This window comes from Gossypium hirsutum, chromosome A07, assembly GCF_007990345.1.
Source record: "Gossypium hirsutum isolate 1008001.06 chromosome A07, Gossypium_hirsutum_v2.1, whole genome shotgun sequence".
Classification (NCBI taxonomy): domain Eukaryota; kingdom Viridiplantae; phylum Streptophyta; class Magnoliopsida; order Malvales; family Malvaceae; genus Gossypium; species Gossypium hirsutum.
Window position 1 is genome coordinate 91,515,781 of NC_053430.1, and position 15,060 is coordinate 91,530,840.

Below are 15,060 nucleotides of genomic sequence, written 5' to 3' on the forward strand. Positions count from 1 at the left end.
ATGTAATAACATTGAAATGTATAAAAAAAACATAAATAATGTTTTCATTGTAGTGGTAAAGAAAATATTTATACATTCTGGTTGTATGAGTTCAAATATCTATATTTACAAATTTCTTATTGTTTTTTAAATAAGAAAAAAGATAAAAGTGTCATTGTAATAATATAATTTATTTAAAATAAGTAAGATTATTTTACTAATTTCATTAACTGAATTGATATCGAATTGACTTGTGACACCAATTCAATCACATACTTAAATAATAGTATAAATAATAATTTTAGGCCTCGAGTTTGGTTAGATATTATTGACGGAGGATTGATTCTTTTTAGAGAAGTCTTTGAAGTGGTCAATTTAGACCCTCAACAATCGAAGAGATTGTCCCCATGTCGACGTTTTGTCTCTAGCCTCCATGGAAAGCCGTGTACAGTTCACCTTGGGGGGAAGTTTCGATTAGAGGAGATAGGTACCTGCAAGACTCGAGAAAGGAGTTAGTATGGGTCGTGTGAATCTCATGACTCAAACCATCAACCAAGGTTTAAAGGTGGTTTGAGCTGTGGGACACCAAGTACCCCCATTATTATTCACAAGCCTCATACTGACACATTTTCCAAGTTTTGCAAGTACTTATCTCCACCAATTGAGACGCCCCCTTCGTGAATTGTACATTACTCTCCGTGAAAGCTATAGACAAAACTCCGATGTGAGGACAATACCTTCCATTGTTAAAGGTCAGGGTTGATTGACCTGAGGATGACACATTAAAGACTTCTCCAAAAGGAATCGATCCTCTCTCAATAGGTATAAAATTAAAGTTGAACTTTTAAAAGAAAAATTGAAGCGAAATTATAAGGTTGTCTATAATTTATTTCTCCCCTAATATCATCATTGACATGGCCTTTGACTGTTGACGGTTGATGTGCCGTTGATTGTGTTGTTCATTCATTTATCTCTATTGATACGATGACATTTAATTTTGTATTTCTATTTTTAAGTATATGAATTTTTAGAGATTAAATATGTTTTATTTATTTACTTATTTATATTTTTATTGAAAAATATATTTTTAATTTTGAGTTTTTTTATATTCTAAAAGTTTAACTAACTTTTTTAACTTTTAATATATATTTTAAATTTTTAGAATTTTTTTTTGTTTTTTCTTTGAATTATTTATATTTCATATAATGTTTTATAATTCTTTTATTTTATATAATTGATAAATTATAAAAAAATTAACTTAATAAATTTTTATATATTTTTTGATTATATATTTGAATTTTATATTTTATATAATTGATATATTATGAAATATTGAATTGTTTTGAATTTAATAAAATTTTATAATTTATATATATAATTTTTGAATTTTTATATTAGTAGATATTATTTTAAATGGATGTTACATTATCAAGTGCCATATATAAAGACATACCATGTGGCGTGTTCTTATTAGTGGGATGTGTAGCTTGCTTTATAATACTGTTAATTTTTTTTTGGAGTAAAATACATAATGGAAAAATAATTTAGATATTAAAATAGAATAAAAAAATTAAATACCAAAATAAAAAAATGGGTGACCAAATTGTCACCTAACCTTCATATTTATACATATAAATTTTATGCCTTTTTAAAATATTTTATTATTGCTAAATTTTAAACACTAAAAATTCCTTATTAATTACTATATTATTAATTAAAATTTAAATAGACAAATTTATTGATTATATTTAACATAAAAAAATAAATACAATTCAATAAATTTATATTTGAGTAAATAAAGTCTAATGAATATTGAATTGCACTTTATATTAATCTTGAATTATACTTTAATTGCAATTTAGTCTTTTCAATTTATAAGTAAGCAATACATGATTGTTTTAAAGTATTTGATAGTTTAAATATTATTATATAATAATTAATAAACAAATTGATTAGATGAAATCTGATAAAAAATTAAATAACATTTTATATTCATTTTGAATTTCACTTCATTATTTTTATTGTTAACTTGAAATCAAATACAAAAAAGTTAAATAAATAAAATCCGATGAATATATTCATCTTGAATTAATTTTTATTATCACTTACACTTCTCAAATTTATAAATAAGTAATATCATATTATTTTAAATTATTTCTTACTTAAACATAAGAAAATATTATTATATTAAAATTAATAAAAAATTTGACTAAATAAAATCTCTTTAAATTTTGAATTACACTCTCACTATAGTTGAAACTATTTAAGTTTATGAATCCCATATGTCGGCCTAATAGTTAGGGTGTTCACTGTCCTAAATGTGGCCTGAGTTCAAATCGAGTTGTTGTTAGTACTTTGTCCTCCTCTTGTAATGCACCAAAAAAAAAAACTATTCAAGTTTATAAATATTTTATTGGTGTAATGACTTATTTGACCTTCCAACTTTACAAAAAAAAATCATTTTTGCTCTTCATTTAATTTATTTTTTTTACGTTTTCTAGCATTTAAACTTGCATTATTTGTCAACCCAGCCCAAAATAGATGAAAAAGTTACCGTTTATTAACTTTGTTAACATGACGTACATATGGATTGCCACGTGAATGCCACATAAGCAATTAATTATTTTTAAATATACAAAAATTAAAGTTATTTAAAAAGTATAAAAATATGATTTTTTTAAAATTATTAAAATTATTAAAAATTAATTAATTGCTAATGTGGCATACACATAGCAATTCATGTATATGCTATGTCAGAAAAGTTAGCAAACATTAACTTTTTATCTATTTTAAGGTGATTTAACAAATAATACAAGTTCAATGATTAAAAAAAGACAAAAAATTAAATGAAAGACAAAAATAATTTTTTTTTATAAATTAAAGGACCAAAAAATCATTATGTCTATCTTATTATTTAAATTACTTTTAACTAAAAAGATAAAAAAAAGATTATTATACTAATAGTTTAAGTATTGGATTACACTTCATATTCAAATTTACATATAAACATCTTATTATTTTAATTTATCTAGAAAATCAAGCCATAAATTCTATTTATGACAATAACATGACTTTAACAAATAATCTAACAAACTATAACACAATATTCATGTCATTTTCATATTATTAACAATATTAAGCCTCATCATCACTGTTTCACAAATTTCACAGAATAACATTATCATTAATTAATTATATCTAATTTCTTACTTAGCTAATTAATTATTTAAAGCATTGTTAATAGAAATATCCATTTTAAGGTAAAGAGATTTCCATAAGAATTTACCCTCTAAAATGAACAAAATGGAAGAAAACTTTTCACGTTCTTTTTTACTCAACTATTTTCTCTTTCCCTTTGTTTGAAGCATCCTTCTCCAACTCTTTCTCTTTAACTTCACATTGAATACACATAATAAATACTCAATTATCTAATAAACATAAATATCTTTAATGAATATGATGGAATGAAGAGTACCAACTTTCTTACCTTCCATTCAGTTTTCTCTCATTATCCAAGTGAAACCCGAGGTTTTAATGGAGAAGATGATGTTGGAAATAAGTTCAAGAGAGAGTTTTTAAGTAGGTTTTAGTGAAAGGATCAAATCGAAAGGGTGAAATTTTAGTTGGATTGAAGAGAATGGATCGAGTTAGCAAGCAGAAAGATTCTGTTCTTTGGGTGGCCAAATGATACAAGGAAGTTGGGAAAATCCCATCCTTTTCTTCCTTTTTTTCATTTTAAAAAGGGTTGGTCAAAGTCAACATAAGTTTGTGTAGTCCAAGATTATTCCTTGATTTTAAAACTCAATCTAACAGGTAAAAATTCTTTTCATGAATTCCTATTTTATAAAATTCTAAATATAAACTCTTGTGGAAAGTTTAAAATACCGTTTTTAATATTAATAATATTCACATTCATCTTTATCTTTTTTTTTTTGGAAAAATTATTTTTAATCCTTTTCTTCTTATTGTTTTTCAATTTAATTCATACATTTCTTTTCAGAAAACTTATTGTACTCCACTTTAACTAATTAAATGAAATTTCAGTTCTCATGAATTTTTCATACACTTCCTAGAAATGTGCCAAATTATGGCATCAGAAATTTGGAGTTGCTACAACTCTCTCATTTTTACAAAAGTTTTGTTCTCAAAACTTTACTTGAATAAAAAAATTGTGGATGCTGTTGTCTCATTATCCTCTTGCTTTCCCAAGATTAGTCTTCAACTTTATTTTGGAGTTCCTTAATCTCCTGAACAGAATCTTGACTGGTTTCTCCTCATAAGTCAAATCAGGTTAAATTTTCACTCCCTCATGAGTTATGATGCGAGACGAGTCAGATTTATGTTTTTTTAACATGGAGACATGAAAAACATTGTGAATTCTATCTAACTCTAGCAATAAGGTCTCATGAATCTCGACCTCAATTTGTCTTTTCTTTCAAATTAGAGAACTTTCTTCCAAGGATATACTTTTAAAAATTCCTTGTTGCCTACATTAAACTCAATGTATTTTCTTTTCAAATCAGCATAAGATTTTTGTTGATTAAACGTGACTTTCAATCGGTCTTGGAATATCTTCACATTGTCTTCAGTCTTTTGTATCAAATCTGGGTCCACTAACTTATTTTCACTCAACTTTGTTTGGCAAAAATGTGTTCTACATCTTCTACTATACAATCCTTCATAAGGCTCCATCTTACTTGACTAATAAATGTTGTTGTAAGTGACTTTAACTAAAGGAAGGTACGTTGAAGCTCTTCTCAAACTTGATAACACAACTCCTCAACATATATTCTATAATTTAGATCACTCATTTGATTGTTCATCCGTTTGAGGGTGAAATGTTATATTGAAGTTTAATCGAGTGCCCAAGCTTCATGTAAATTCCTGCAAAATCTTGATATAAATCGTGGTTCTCTATTGAATGATGGAAGTAGGCATACCATGTAACCTCACTATCTCTGAAATGTGAAGCTCAACATATTTATCCAAAGAACAATCCGTTTTAATAGGAACAAAATGCGTCGAATTAGTCAATATATCCACAGTTACCTAAACACCATCCTTTTTTTCTTAGGGTGAGAGGCAATCTAATTACAAAATCCATGACAATTCACTCCCATTTCCACTTAGGAATTATAATAGATTGCAACAAGCTAAGGGAACTTGGCGTGTCGCCTTCACTTGCTAGAAAGTTAAACACTTTGTTACAAATTTAGTTTTTCCATGCCCAACCACTAGGAATAAGGCTTCAAATCAATTTACATTATAGTTCTTTTGAGATGCATGACTTACAAGTTGCTATGCGCTTCTTTACGAATATCTTATCTCAACTCTGTTGGATCTAGTGCCTTGAGTGTAGTATATTCTTTTGTATACTTGTAATTTTTTCGAACAGATTGGTTTAATAAAATTATTTATGAATTACATTAATACCCTTTGTATATTGGCCTTAATGGTTTTTGCATGCAAAGCAAAATGGAAGCAAATATTAGCCCACTGGTTATCTAATGTTTAACTAATATTAAGCGGTATTACGTAGGAGTGAGCAAAACTCGATTTGATTCAAAAAATTGAAAAAAATTCTAATTTCAAGTTAATAAAATAGAGTTATTTGAGTAAATTCGAATAATTAATTCGAATTTCGAATTTCGAGTTTTGAGTTTTGAGTTCAAGTTGAGTTGAATTTTAAAATTTGAATATTAAAATTTGGATAACTCAAATAATTCAAATAACAAATTCATGTAAATACCTTTTTAGTCCCTTTCAAATATATATGGTCAAATTTATGTGCTCTAATATGAAATTAGTTATACTATAATAAGAATTTAATTTGACATGTTTAATTTTTAATTTAACTCGAACAATTTCACTCAATTTGACTCGACTCAAATTTCATTTCACTCAAATCAATTCGAAAAATTTTCAAATCGAGTTAGGATGATAAAATAGGACTCATCAACTCAATTAACGCAAAAAACTTTCATTCGATTCGACTTGATTCGGTCAAATGCTCACTCCTAGTATTACGTGGCTGGATTGTAATACGGAAAGACAGCTTATATTAGTATATGAACCTAAACATGTCCTTAGTCTAATTGGAAATGAGTAAACCGATCGAAAGACTAAGATGTTGTCTATCAAGTCCAATTGGGGAAATGCTTTGTCTTGGGCATCAAAGTGAATGACTTCTAAAGATAGAGACATAGATGTAATGGTCACCATGAGATAAAATAAGATCATATTGGGAGAACGAATTTGTTAAGGATATCCTATGAAGGTAACACACTTATGACAAGGTTATTGGACGAGTACTGATCGAGTAGTTTCATAACAGTATGTAATTAGGGACAGCTCAATCACGATACTATGGTGGAACGACTTCGTGACTAAATGAGTTTGTAATTAATAGGCAGAAAGTTGAAACTTAATTATAAATCATTTGAGCTCTAATTACATATGTCCAATCGCTCTCTCCCTTTGCTCATTGAAACCAGAAATGAATTGCATGTTGAATTAAATGAATAAAAATAGATAGAAATGACAAAGTTAGAGAAATGAGTTACATTCGGAAATGAATGTGGTTTCTAACTAAGTATGAAAATGACTTAAGAATTAATTTAAGTTTTTTGAATTATTATTTAATTAAATAATTGAAATTCGAAAATGAAATTAAATTAATTGGTTATTGTGAATCCGTTATTTTCTCAAATATTCTTTTGCGGTAAAGTTGCCATGATTTTAAAGGAACTAGAATTAGGTTGAGAAAATTATTTAATTGAAAAATTAATTTAACAAATAATATTTATTTTAGAAAATAGAAAAACATGTATTTAGTTGGATTAAATTATAAAGTATTAAGTTAAAAGTACTTACATTAATTAAATGAAATAAAAACATATAATTAATAAAAATAATCAAACATGTAAATACATGTGCAACACAAGTGATTTAAAAAACTAGTATATATAAAAACATTAGTTAAAATTTTTTTTGAACTAATCAATATATCCTTTATTGTTTATTATATTGTTGATTTACATGATAACACATAAAAATGTTAAAATTATATTGAATTATTTTATATTTAAAATATTACCTTTTTCTCTAATCAGTAAAGTAAAAAGATATTATTTTAGTTTTAAATATTAAATTTCAATTATTTATATAATAGCTTTATATATAATTTTATATAAACTAATATCTTATACTGTCTTTATATCAAATATACAATATATGAATTATTATGGTAATTTATTGATTATTAAGAAAGAAATAAAAATTGAAGAGCAGAAAGTATTAATTTACAATGTATCATTTTTATTACACAACTTTATTAATGATTAATGATTATTTTATTATTATAATATTTAAATTACCAAAATAATCGTATATTTTAAGTATACTTGTTATTTTAAATAATATTATTTTAAATTAATTACTTAAAATAAAATTATATTATCAATAACTTATTTAAACATAGTAGCAATAACATTTCCACATCCCAAAATTTACACTAATAGCACAATCAAAGTAGAAACAAAAATATTAATTTCGAATAGTAAAATTGAATTATTATAACATAATTAGATATAAATATACATATATCTGAATAAATAAAATTAACTTATTACAAACACAAATAAATTAAAAAAATAGAAAAACTCCCAACTAAAATTAAAATTTAGTAAAGTGAGGCAAATATATAATAAGTAGAAAGGGTTAATATGTGCCATATTGCCGAACAAACCCACTATGGTATGATGATCTCATATTAAAATTAATTTTTATGTTAAATGCTTAAGTCTTTTCTTGGAAGGGAGATGCTTAAACTTGTGTTATACAAGGGTTTAATTTTATCGTGCTAACTACCGTTTATAGAATAAAAAAACATTCATGCTTACCTGTTTCTCATCACTTATTCGTTCAAGTCACGCTAAATAACTTTCATAAAAAGAAGTGACAAATAAAAAAATTGCTCCTTTAATTTAAGACCAGGTTGACTCAAAGTCTTTAATATTTTATATTTTTATAATTTTTAATAATTTTTATAAGTTTATATCAACTCTCATTTTCTCAATATTTTTATATTTTATGATTTTTATTTTTTTATTTTTTCTGATTTTTTAATAATTTTTAATCATGAAAACGGTTATGAGAGTAGCTTAATTGGATCTGAATCTTTTAAGTGCCTTTTTGATGTATTAAACTTTTATATATAGCGAGAGAAATCTGATATTGCCATGCAAATCTATTACTTCATGTTCATCGCTCCTTCTACCATGCTAAGCTTCTCCATCCTACTTGTTTTCATCACTTTTGCTTTGCGGTACATCTTCAAGCTCCAATGGCAAGGCAAGGTCCAAAAGCCTAAGCAACCTACTCTTCCGCCAGGCCCTAAACCTTGGCCTATTGTGGGAAACCTCCCTGAATTCATCATAAACAAGAAGAAAACATCGGTATCTCATTGGATACACTCGTTCATGGAAGAAATGAACACCGAAATTGCTTGTATTCGTCTAGGAAATGTTCATGTGATTCCCGTCACTTGTCCTGAAATCAGTCTCGAATTCTTTAAAAAACAGGATGCTGTTTTTGCTTCTAGACCCCTTACCATGGCCACTGATGTCCTAACAAAAGGCTACTTAGGCACAGGTTTTGGACCCTTGGGAGATCAGTGGAAGAAAATGAAGAGAGTTATGGCTAACGAGGTGCTTTCACAGGCAACACATCGATGGCTTCATGAGAAAAGAGGTGAAGAAGCTGATAACCTCCTGCGTTACGTGCTTAACCAATGCAAAAATGGTGATGAAGGCGGCCTTGTGAACTTAAGATTGGCTGCCCGACACTATTGTGGCAATGTAATAAGGAAGATGATGTTTAATAGGAGATACTTGGGAAAAGGGAAAGCAGATGGTGGACCTGGTTTTGAGGAAGAAGAGTACGTCGACACCATTTTCACCATTCTTGCTCATATTAATTCCTTTTGTATATCCGATTACTTACCGTTCTTGAGAGGCCTCGACCTGGAGGGGCATGAAAAAGTTATGGAAGAGGCAACTAAAGTTTTGGAGAAGTATCATGATCCCATAATTGAAGATAGGATTCAACAATGGAGAGATGGCAGAAAACATGAACCCCAAGACTTGCTTGATGTTTTGGTTTCTTTGACTGATGAAAATGGTAACATCCCGCTACTTTCAACGGACGAGATCAAAGCTCAAATTAACGTACGCTTCTCCTCCTCTCTAAACTGTTTTTAAGACCACATGATCTACAAATATAGGATGTGTAAAATTATAATAAAACTATATTATTAGGAGTTAAAAATTACAAAATTATATACTTTAAACCCAATCAAAACATATATAAATATACGGATTATCGTCCTAATTGAGAATCATATCTCGACCCTAGCAAATCATCAAGTATTTTACTAATTTTCAGGAAACTATGATTGCAACATTGGATAATCCATCAAACGCCCTAGAATGGGCACTTGCGGAGATGTTAAACAAACCAGAGATGCTACAAAAGGCAGTAGATGAGTTGGATGATGTGGTTGGAAAAGATAGGTTAGTACAAGAGTATGATCTCCCACGACTCAACTACATCAAATCATGCGCAAGAGAAGCCTTTAGACTCCATCCCATCGCCCCATTTAACGTTCCTCACATGTCATTGACCGATACAACAGTGGCCGACTACTTCATCCCTACGGGTAGCCATGTCATCCTTAGCCGGGTAGGACTCGGTCGGAACTCTAAAGTTTGGGACGAGCCATGCAAGTTCAAGCCAGAACGTCACCTCCAGGATTGTAATACAGGCGAAGAAGTGGTGCTTGCGGAGCCAGAATTGCGGTTCTTATCGTTCAGTAGAGGAAGGAGAGGATGCCCCGGCGTGGTCCTTGGAAGTTCAATGACTACCATGTTGTTTGCAAGGCTTTTGCAAGGTTTCCATTGGAGTATCCCGGCAAATCAGGGAACTATTGATCTTTGTCAAGGAAAGAAAGATTCCTTTCTGGCAAAACCGCTGCTTGCTGTTGCAAAGCCAAGGTTGCCACTTCATGTTTACTCTGTTTCAAGGTAAATGAAGAGAAAGAGAACTTCAATGATAAACTAGAGGTAAAGGGAAAAGGGAATAAAATGATGGTTTAGTTTGGAATTTGTAACATGGTATGTCTTCCTTATAATTATATTTATAATTAATATCGTAACTAAATCAACAAGGTGTAGCTTTAAATTGAACAGAGTTGTCTTTTGTTGGCATGTATATATATATTTAGAATTTTAAAGTATTTCGATAAACAATGAGGAAGATGAGAAAGTTATAATTAAATTTTAGTCATATTTAAATAAAAATTTTAATATATATTTATAAGTCTTTCATTATTTTTTATTTTACACAGTAATGAGGTGTCTTAATATTATTAATTGATTGTGCATGAAACTCATATACTAATATACTAACAGTGCATCAAATATTATCTCTAAATATTTCATCTTGGAACTTGGTCATTTGTATTTAACTTGTACTTAAACTTCAATTCCGTCACTTTGGTACCTTTATAATAATGACATTAAAATGTGTTGATGTGGTATTAACAATCAATAACATGACAATAGAAGATAGTGTAACACCCTATACTCGATTTGATCGTTGGGTCCTAAATACGAGATGTCACATTTATTACCGAAGCAATTATGATCTTATTTCCAATTCAATTAAATAGTCTACACATGCTATTATGCTCAATACATAATTACAGTATGCTATATAATCAAATCCCAGATTTAAATGAGCTTACAAAAGCTCTTTCGAAAAATCGAGTTTGGTTTAGGACTAAAATGTAAAATTTTATAAAGTATCGAGTTGGCATTGTGGCCATGAAGGAATCATGTCATGACATCGAAGATAGAAGCTTGACGTCACAATTTTGATATAGTGGTGTCGTGACGTTGAGGGCGAATGACTACGGTCTCACAATTTAAACAGATGAGAGTCATGACTTTACGAACAGGAGCTTGGTGTCGAGACATCAAAGGGTGGTGTCGCAACTCTGAAGGTAGAATCACTTGTATTTTTACATCATTTAACTCAAACCTTCCAAGTACACAATTCAATTGGTTTACATGGCTCAAAAGTAATTCAATTCGTTTTAATATATCCAATACATTCTAAATCATAATTTCATACATGTATAATTATACTTTCAATCATTTGCTCACATTCAAGATAACATTTCCCATTCAAGTACCAAAATGACAATTCGTATTATAAAATCGACTCAACCTTAGATACATGTCATATATTGAAAACATAAAGAACTATACAAACATTGTTGAGTCGAGAACTACAAATTGGATGTTGAATCACTCCTTGGGACTTCGAAATCTATCAATACTTGTACACAAAAATAAACAAAATCGTATGCTGAGCGATAAAGCTTAATGGTACTTTAATAATTCAAGACAATAGTACTTTCAACATCATCAACCAATATGTATGTCTTATGTATCAATTTTTATACCAATCTCATGTAACATACCACGTTTATATATATATATTATACATTCTATCATCATATCATATTCTCATATGTGACACAAGTTCATTTCTTTTCTGAATCCATTGATTCGTTTCACTACCATATCGAACCTCAGAGCTCATTTTAACCGGTTCTCAATGATCTTTCGCATGTTGTCGTTTGTTACCTTTCATATATATACACATGTTATATCATTTCTCAACATCGTTTCATTTCAAATATCATTTATCAACTTCATGTTTTATAATCCCCATTAACTGGACACAAACTTAAGATGGATACACGGATCATTCAACCATCACACCAATCCAGTACCTAGTGTCTCATCGGAATGTCCAAATAAAAAATTGCACTCTGCACCTCATTGATCTAACCGAAGTAAAATGTGCTCCACACATCTTCGGACCTCTGAAGTATAATATGTGCTCCATGTCTCATCGATATAAATCGAAGTATAATCCCATACCTAAATCTAATCATATGAGATGCCAACTATATCCGACTCTGCTCAAGCAGGTAATAAGTTAATCAATGTTCCAATTTTACATCATTTTCATGTTCACATATCATAGTTTCATACCATTTTCATCATCATTTCATATCACATATCATTTAGCAAGTTCATATCATACTCATTTTTATTATGCTCAAATCAATTCAAGTATTGACATTCAATATTGTCATATACAAACCAAGTCACGGGACAAGTAATAAGCTTACATCTATAGCCAAATTTGAAGCAATCATATATGTATAACAATATATATATTGAACTCGGATCATTAAAGTATAGAGCGAATTTTTGTCACTTGACTACCACTCTCGTCTTTCCCTTCTCTCAAGATGGCCTAACGTCATCTTTAGCTACGCTCAATAATACAATTATAAGTCCAGTTCACACTCAACCACATTAAAGCACAATATCAACAATTTTTTTCATTTTTGTCCCCATATCCGCAATACTCATATTTTTCCGTATCTAACATCGGATTAAAATTTGATTTTACATTCTTTCATTAGGGACCTTATGTTTTCTATCTATAGCATAATTTCATGACAATTTTTAATTTATTCAATTTATTTCCTAATGTCACAAAGTTCTCTAACAAATTTTAATATAATTTTGTATTTAGTCATTATCATAATCTAAGCTTACTAACTAACAATTTCTTCAAATCAAGCCCAAAACCATCAATTAGGCTTTAATGGTAACTCGCTAGTTATCTAATAATTGGAGAAATTTATATATGGGCTAAATCAAGTTTCCATGAATCAAATTCTATAAAAAGATTGAAGATTTAGCTTAAATACCTTAATTGGTGGCCGAATGCTAGCTAAGAAACTTGAAGTTTCTCTTTTCTTTAATGACTTGGATGACATAAACGAATGAAAACGATGATGTTTCTCTTACCTTCCACACTAATTTCTTATATATATATATATATATATATACTGTTTTAATTAATTAATTAATTAATTAATGACTATACACTTTTAATTATAAATCCAGTTAAGTGGAAATCATCTTCATCTTCACTGTTAATATGAACAACAATGGTTTAATAATGATTTAGCTCTTTTGAATAATTATTATCAAGGTCTTTCAGTATTTTCTAAATCAAAACTCAATAGTAATTGAATTTTTATAATTTTATAACATTTTAAGTTTTTATATTATTATTTTGAAATTAAAAATATATAAATATATAAATAATTTTACAATTTACCTTTTATATAATTTTCTAACAATTTTCTCAGTTAAATTCCTTAACTTATTTTTAATATATTTTCATACTCACTCTGTATATTTTCCTATTTCATCCTTACGGACTTAGCTTACGGAAATAAGTTTTTAAAATTGCATTTTAGACACTAATAAAAGCCGAGTCATTACAGATGACCTCTCATTATGGAACATGGAAAAATAATTATTTAAAAAAATAAAAATATATAAAATTGATGAAAAGCATGTTTGGAATGAATCCAGGCAGATGATTGTCCAAATTCATTTAAATTGGACAATAACTTGTCCAGGTTCATTTCATCGTGAAATATTATTTATAATTTTTATATAAATTTATAAATTTTTATATTTATATATTTTTTATTTCAAAATAATAATATAAAAAACCTAATATGTTATAAAAGAATTAGAAAAAGTATGTTTAGAATGAACTTGAACAAATGGTTGTCCAAATTTAATCTAGACAACTATAAGTTCATTCCTGCAAAAATTGTTATAATATTTTTTAATAAATTTAAATTATATATATTTTTATTTTAGCCATGTGTCATACCGAGAGCTTCCACATGTCTTAATGTTATTGTTTGTTATTAGTGCCATGCTAACATATTTTTACGATGTTTTTGTAGAGATACCAAAGTTAGTGGTAGAATTGAAGTTTAAGTGTCAATTAGGTCCAAAAAATTAGGTATCAATTAGGTACATTTCCCATGTTTGCGGGGTAAATTATATATTAATCCTTTTTATAATATATATTACTTTTTTACCCACCCAATGAATTAATTAGTTGTAATTTTCTTAAATTTTTTAAAATTTTATAACATTTCAAAAATATTGTAGAATTATCTCATATGTTGTTTTCATTAATGAAATAATTAACATTATTTCTATTTTTAAGTTAAACGTTATATTAATAATAATGAGAAATAAATGTGGACGTAGAAATAGATGTATTAAGAAATTATAATCAAATATATTTTTTTTCATAAAAAATGAGATTGAATTTTTTATTTTTAAAATTATGGAATTATACTTACTTTATTTTTTATTTTAAAATATATTTAATGATTTTATGTATTTAAAATTTTAATAATTAATAAATGATGGTAAAATATTTCAAAAAGTTATAAAATTTATATGATAATAATTTAACAATCGGTTCATCACTTATAGTTTTTGATAAAATATAATTCCTATTTTATCCAAGAGATTTTTATTGTTTTAATTTATGTAATTATATTTAATGAATTAATTGTGAATTAATAATACTTTTCTTATTATCATATTTTAATTAGTAATATATTAATCAATTATTAGTTTAATGTCAATTTAATAACATAATTAACAATAATAAATATTCAAAAAAAATTTCAAACTCATACTTGTATAAATAAATAGGTAAACGTAGATATTACAATAATAGATATATAACTAAAGTGAATGGGCCATAAATCTAAATATCAAAAGGCCCAAAACAATCAATTAAATAAGCTTTTCAAAATTTGAAAGCTTAACATGTTTTAAATTTATAAAAGGCTTAATTATAAATTTGGCTACTAACGTTTACATGTTTTGTTAAAATAACATAAATTGTATTTTTGAGTCTTTTTTGGCCATCAACCTTTATTTTTTTTAATCCACTTTTTCTAACAGATTTAATGAATAAATTTAATGTTTTAAATTTTCTTTTCTTTTCAAAAGGTTTTAATCTTTCATACGCTTGTTTACTGATGAGTTTTTCTACTGAGTTAATTTTTTTTAGATAATTACGTTTATTTTTTTATAATTAAGA

The 15,060-nt window shown here is 27.5% G+C and overlaps 1 protein-coding gene across 1 annotated transcript; it reads left to right on the forward strand.

Moving 5' to 3' along the window:
- Nucleotides 1–8,219: 8,219 nt before the first annotated feature.
- LOC107889976 (isoleucine N-monooxygenase 2) lies at nucleotides 8,220–10,065 on the forward strand. The gene is made up of 2 exons (XM_016814509.2): nucleotides 8,220–9,206; nucleotides 9,424–10,065. Exons 1-2 carry the CDS (start codon nucleotides 8,220–8,222, stop codon nucleotides 10,063–10,065), a joined length of 1,629 nt encoding a protein of 542 aa, XP_016669998.2.
- The last annotated feature ends 4,995 nt before the right edge of the window (nucleotides 10,066–15,060 follow it).

Coding starts and splice junctions, on each gene's coding strand:
- LOC107889976 (XM_016814509.2), top strand. CDS start 8,220: ATGCAAATCTATTACTTCATGTTCATCGCTCCTTCTACCATGCTAAGC. Junction 9,207..9,423: donor AGATCAAAGCTCAAATTAAC/GTACGCTTCTCC, acceptor ACTAATTTTCAG/GAAACTATGATTGCAACATT.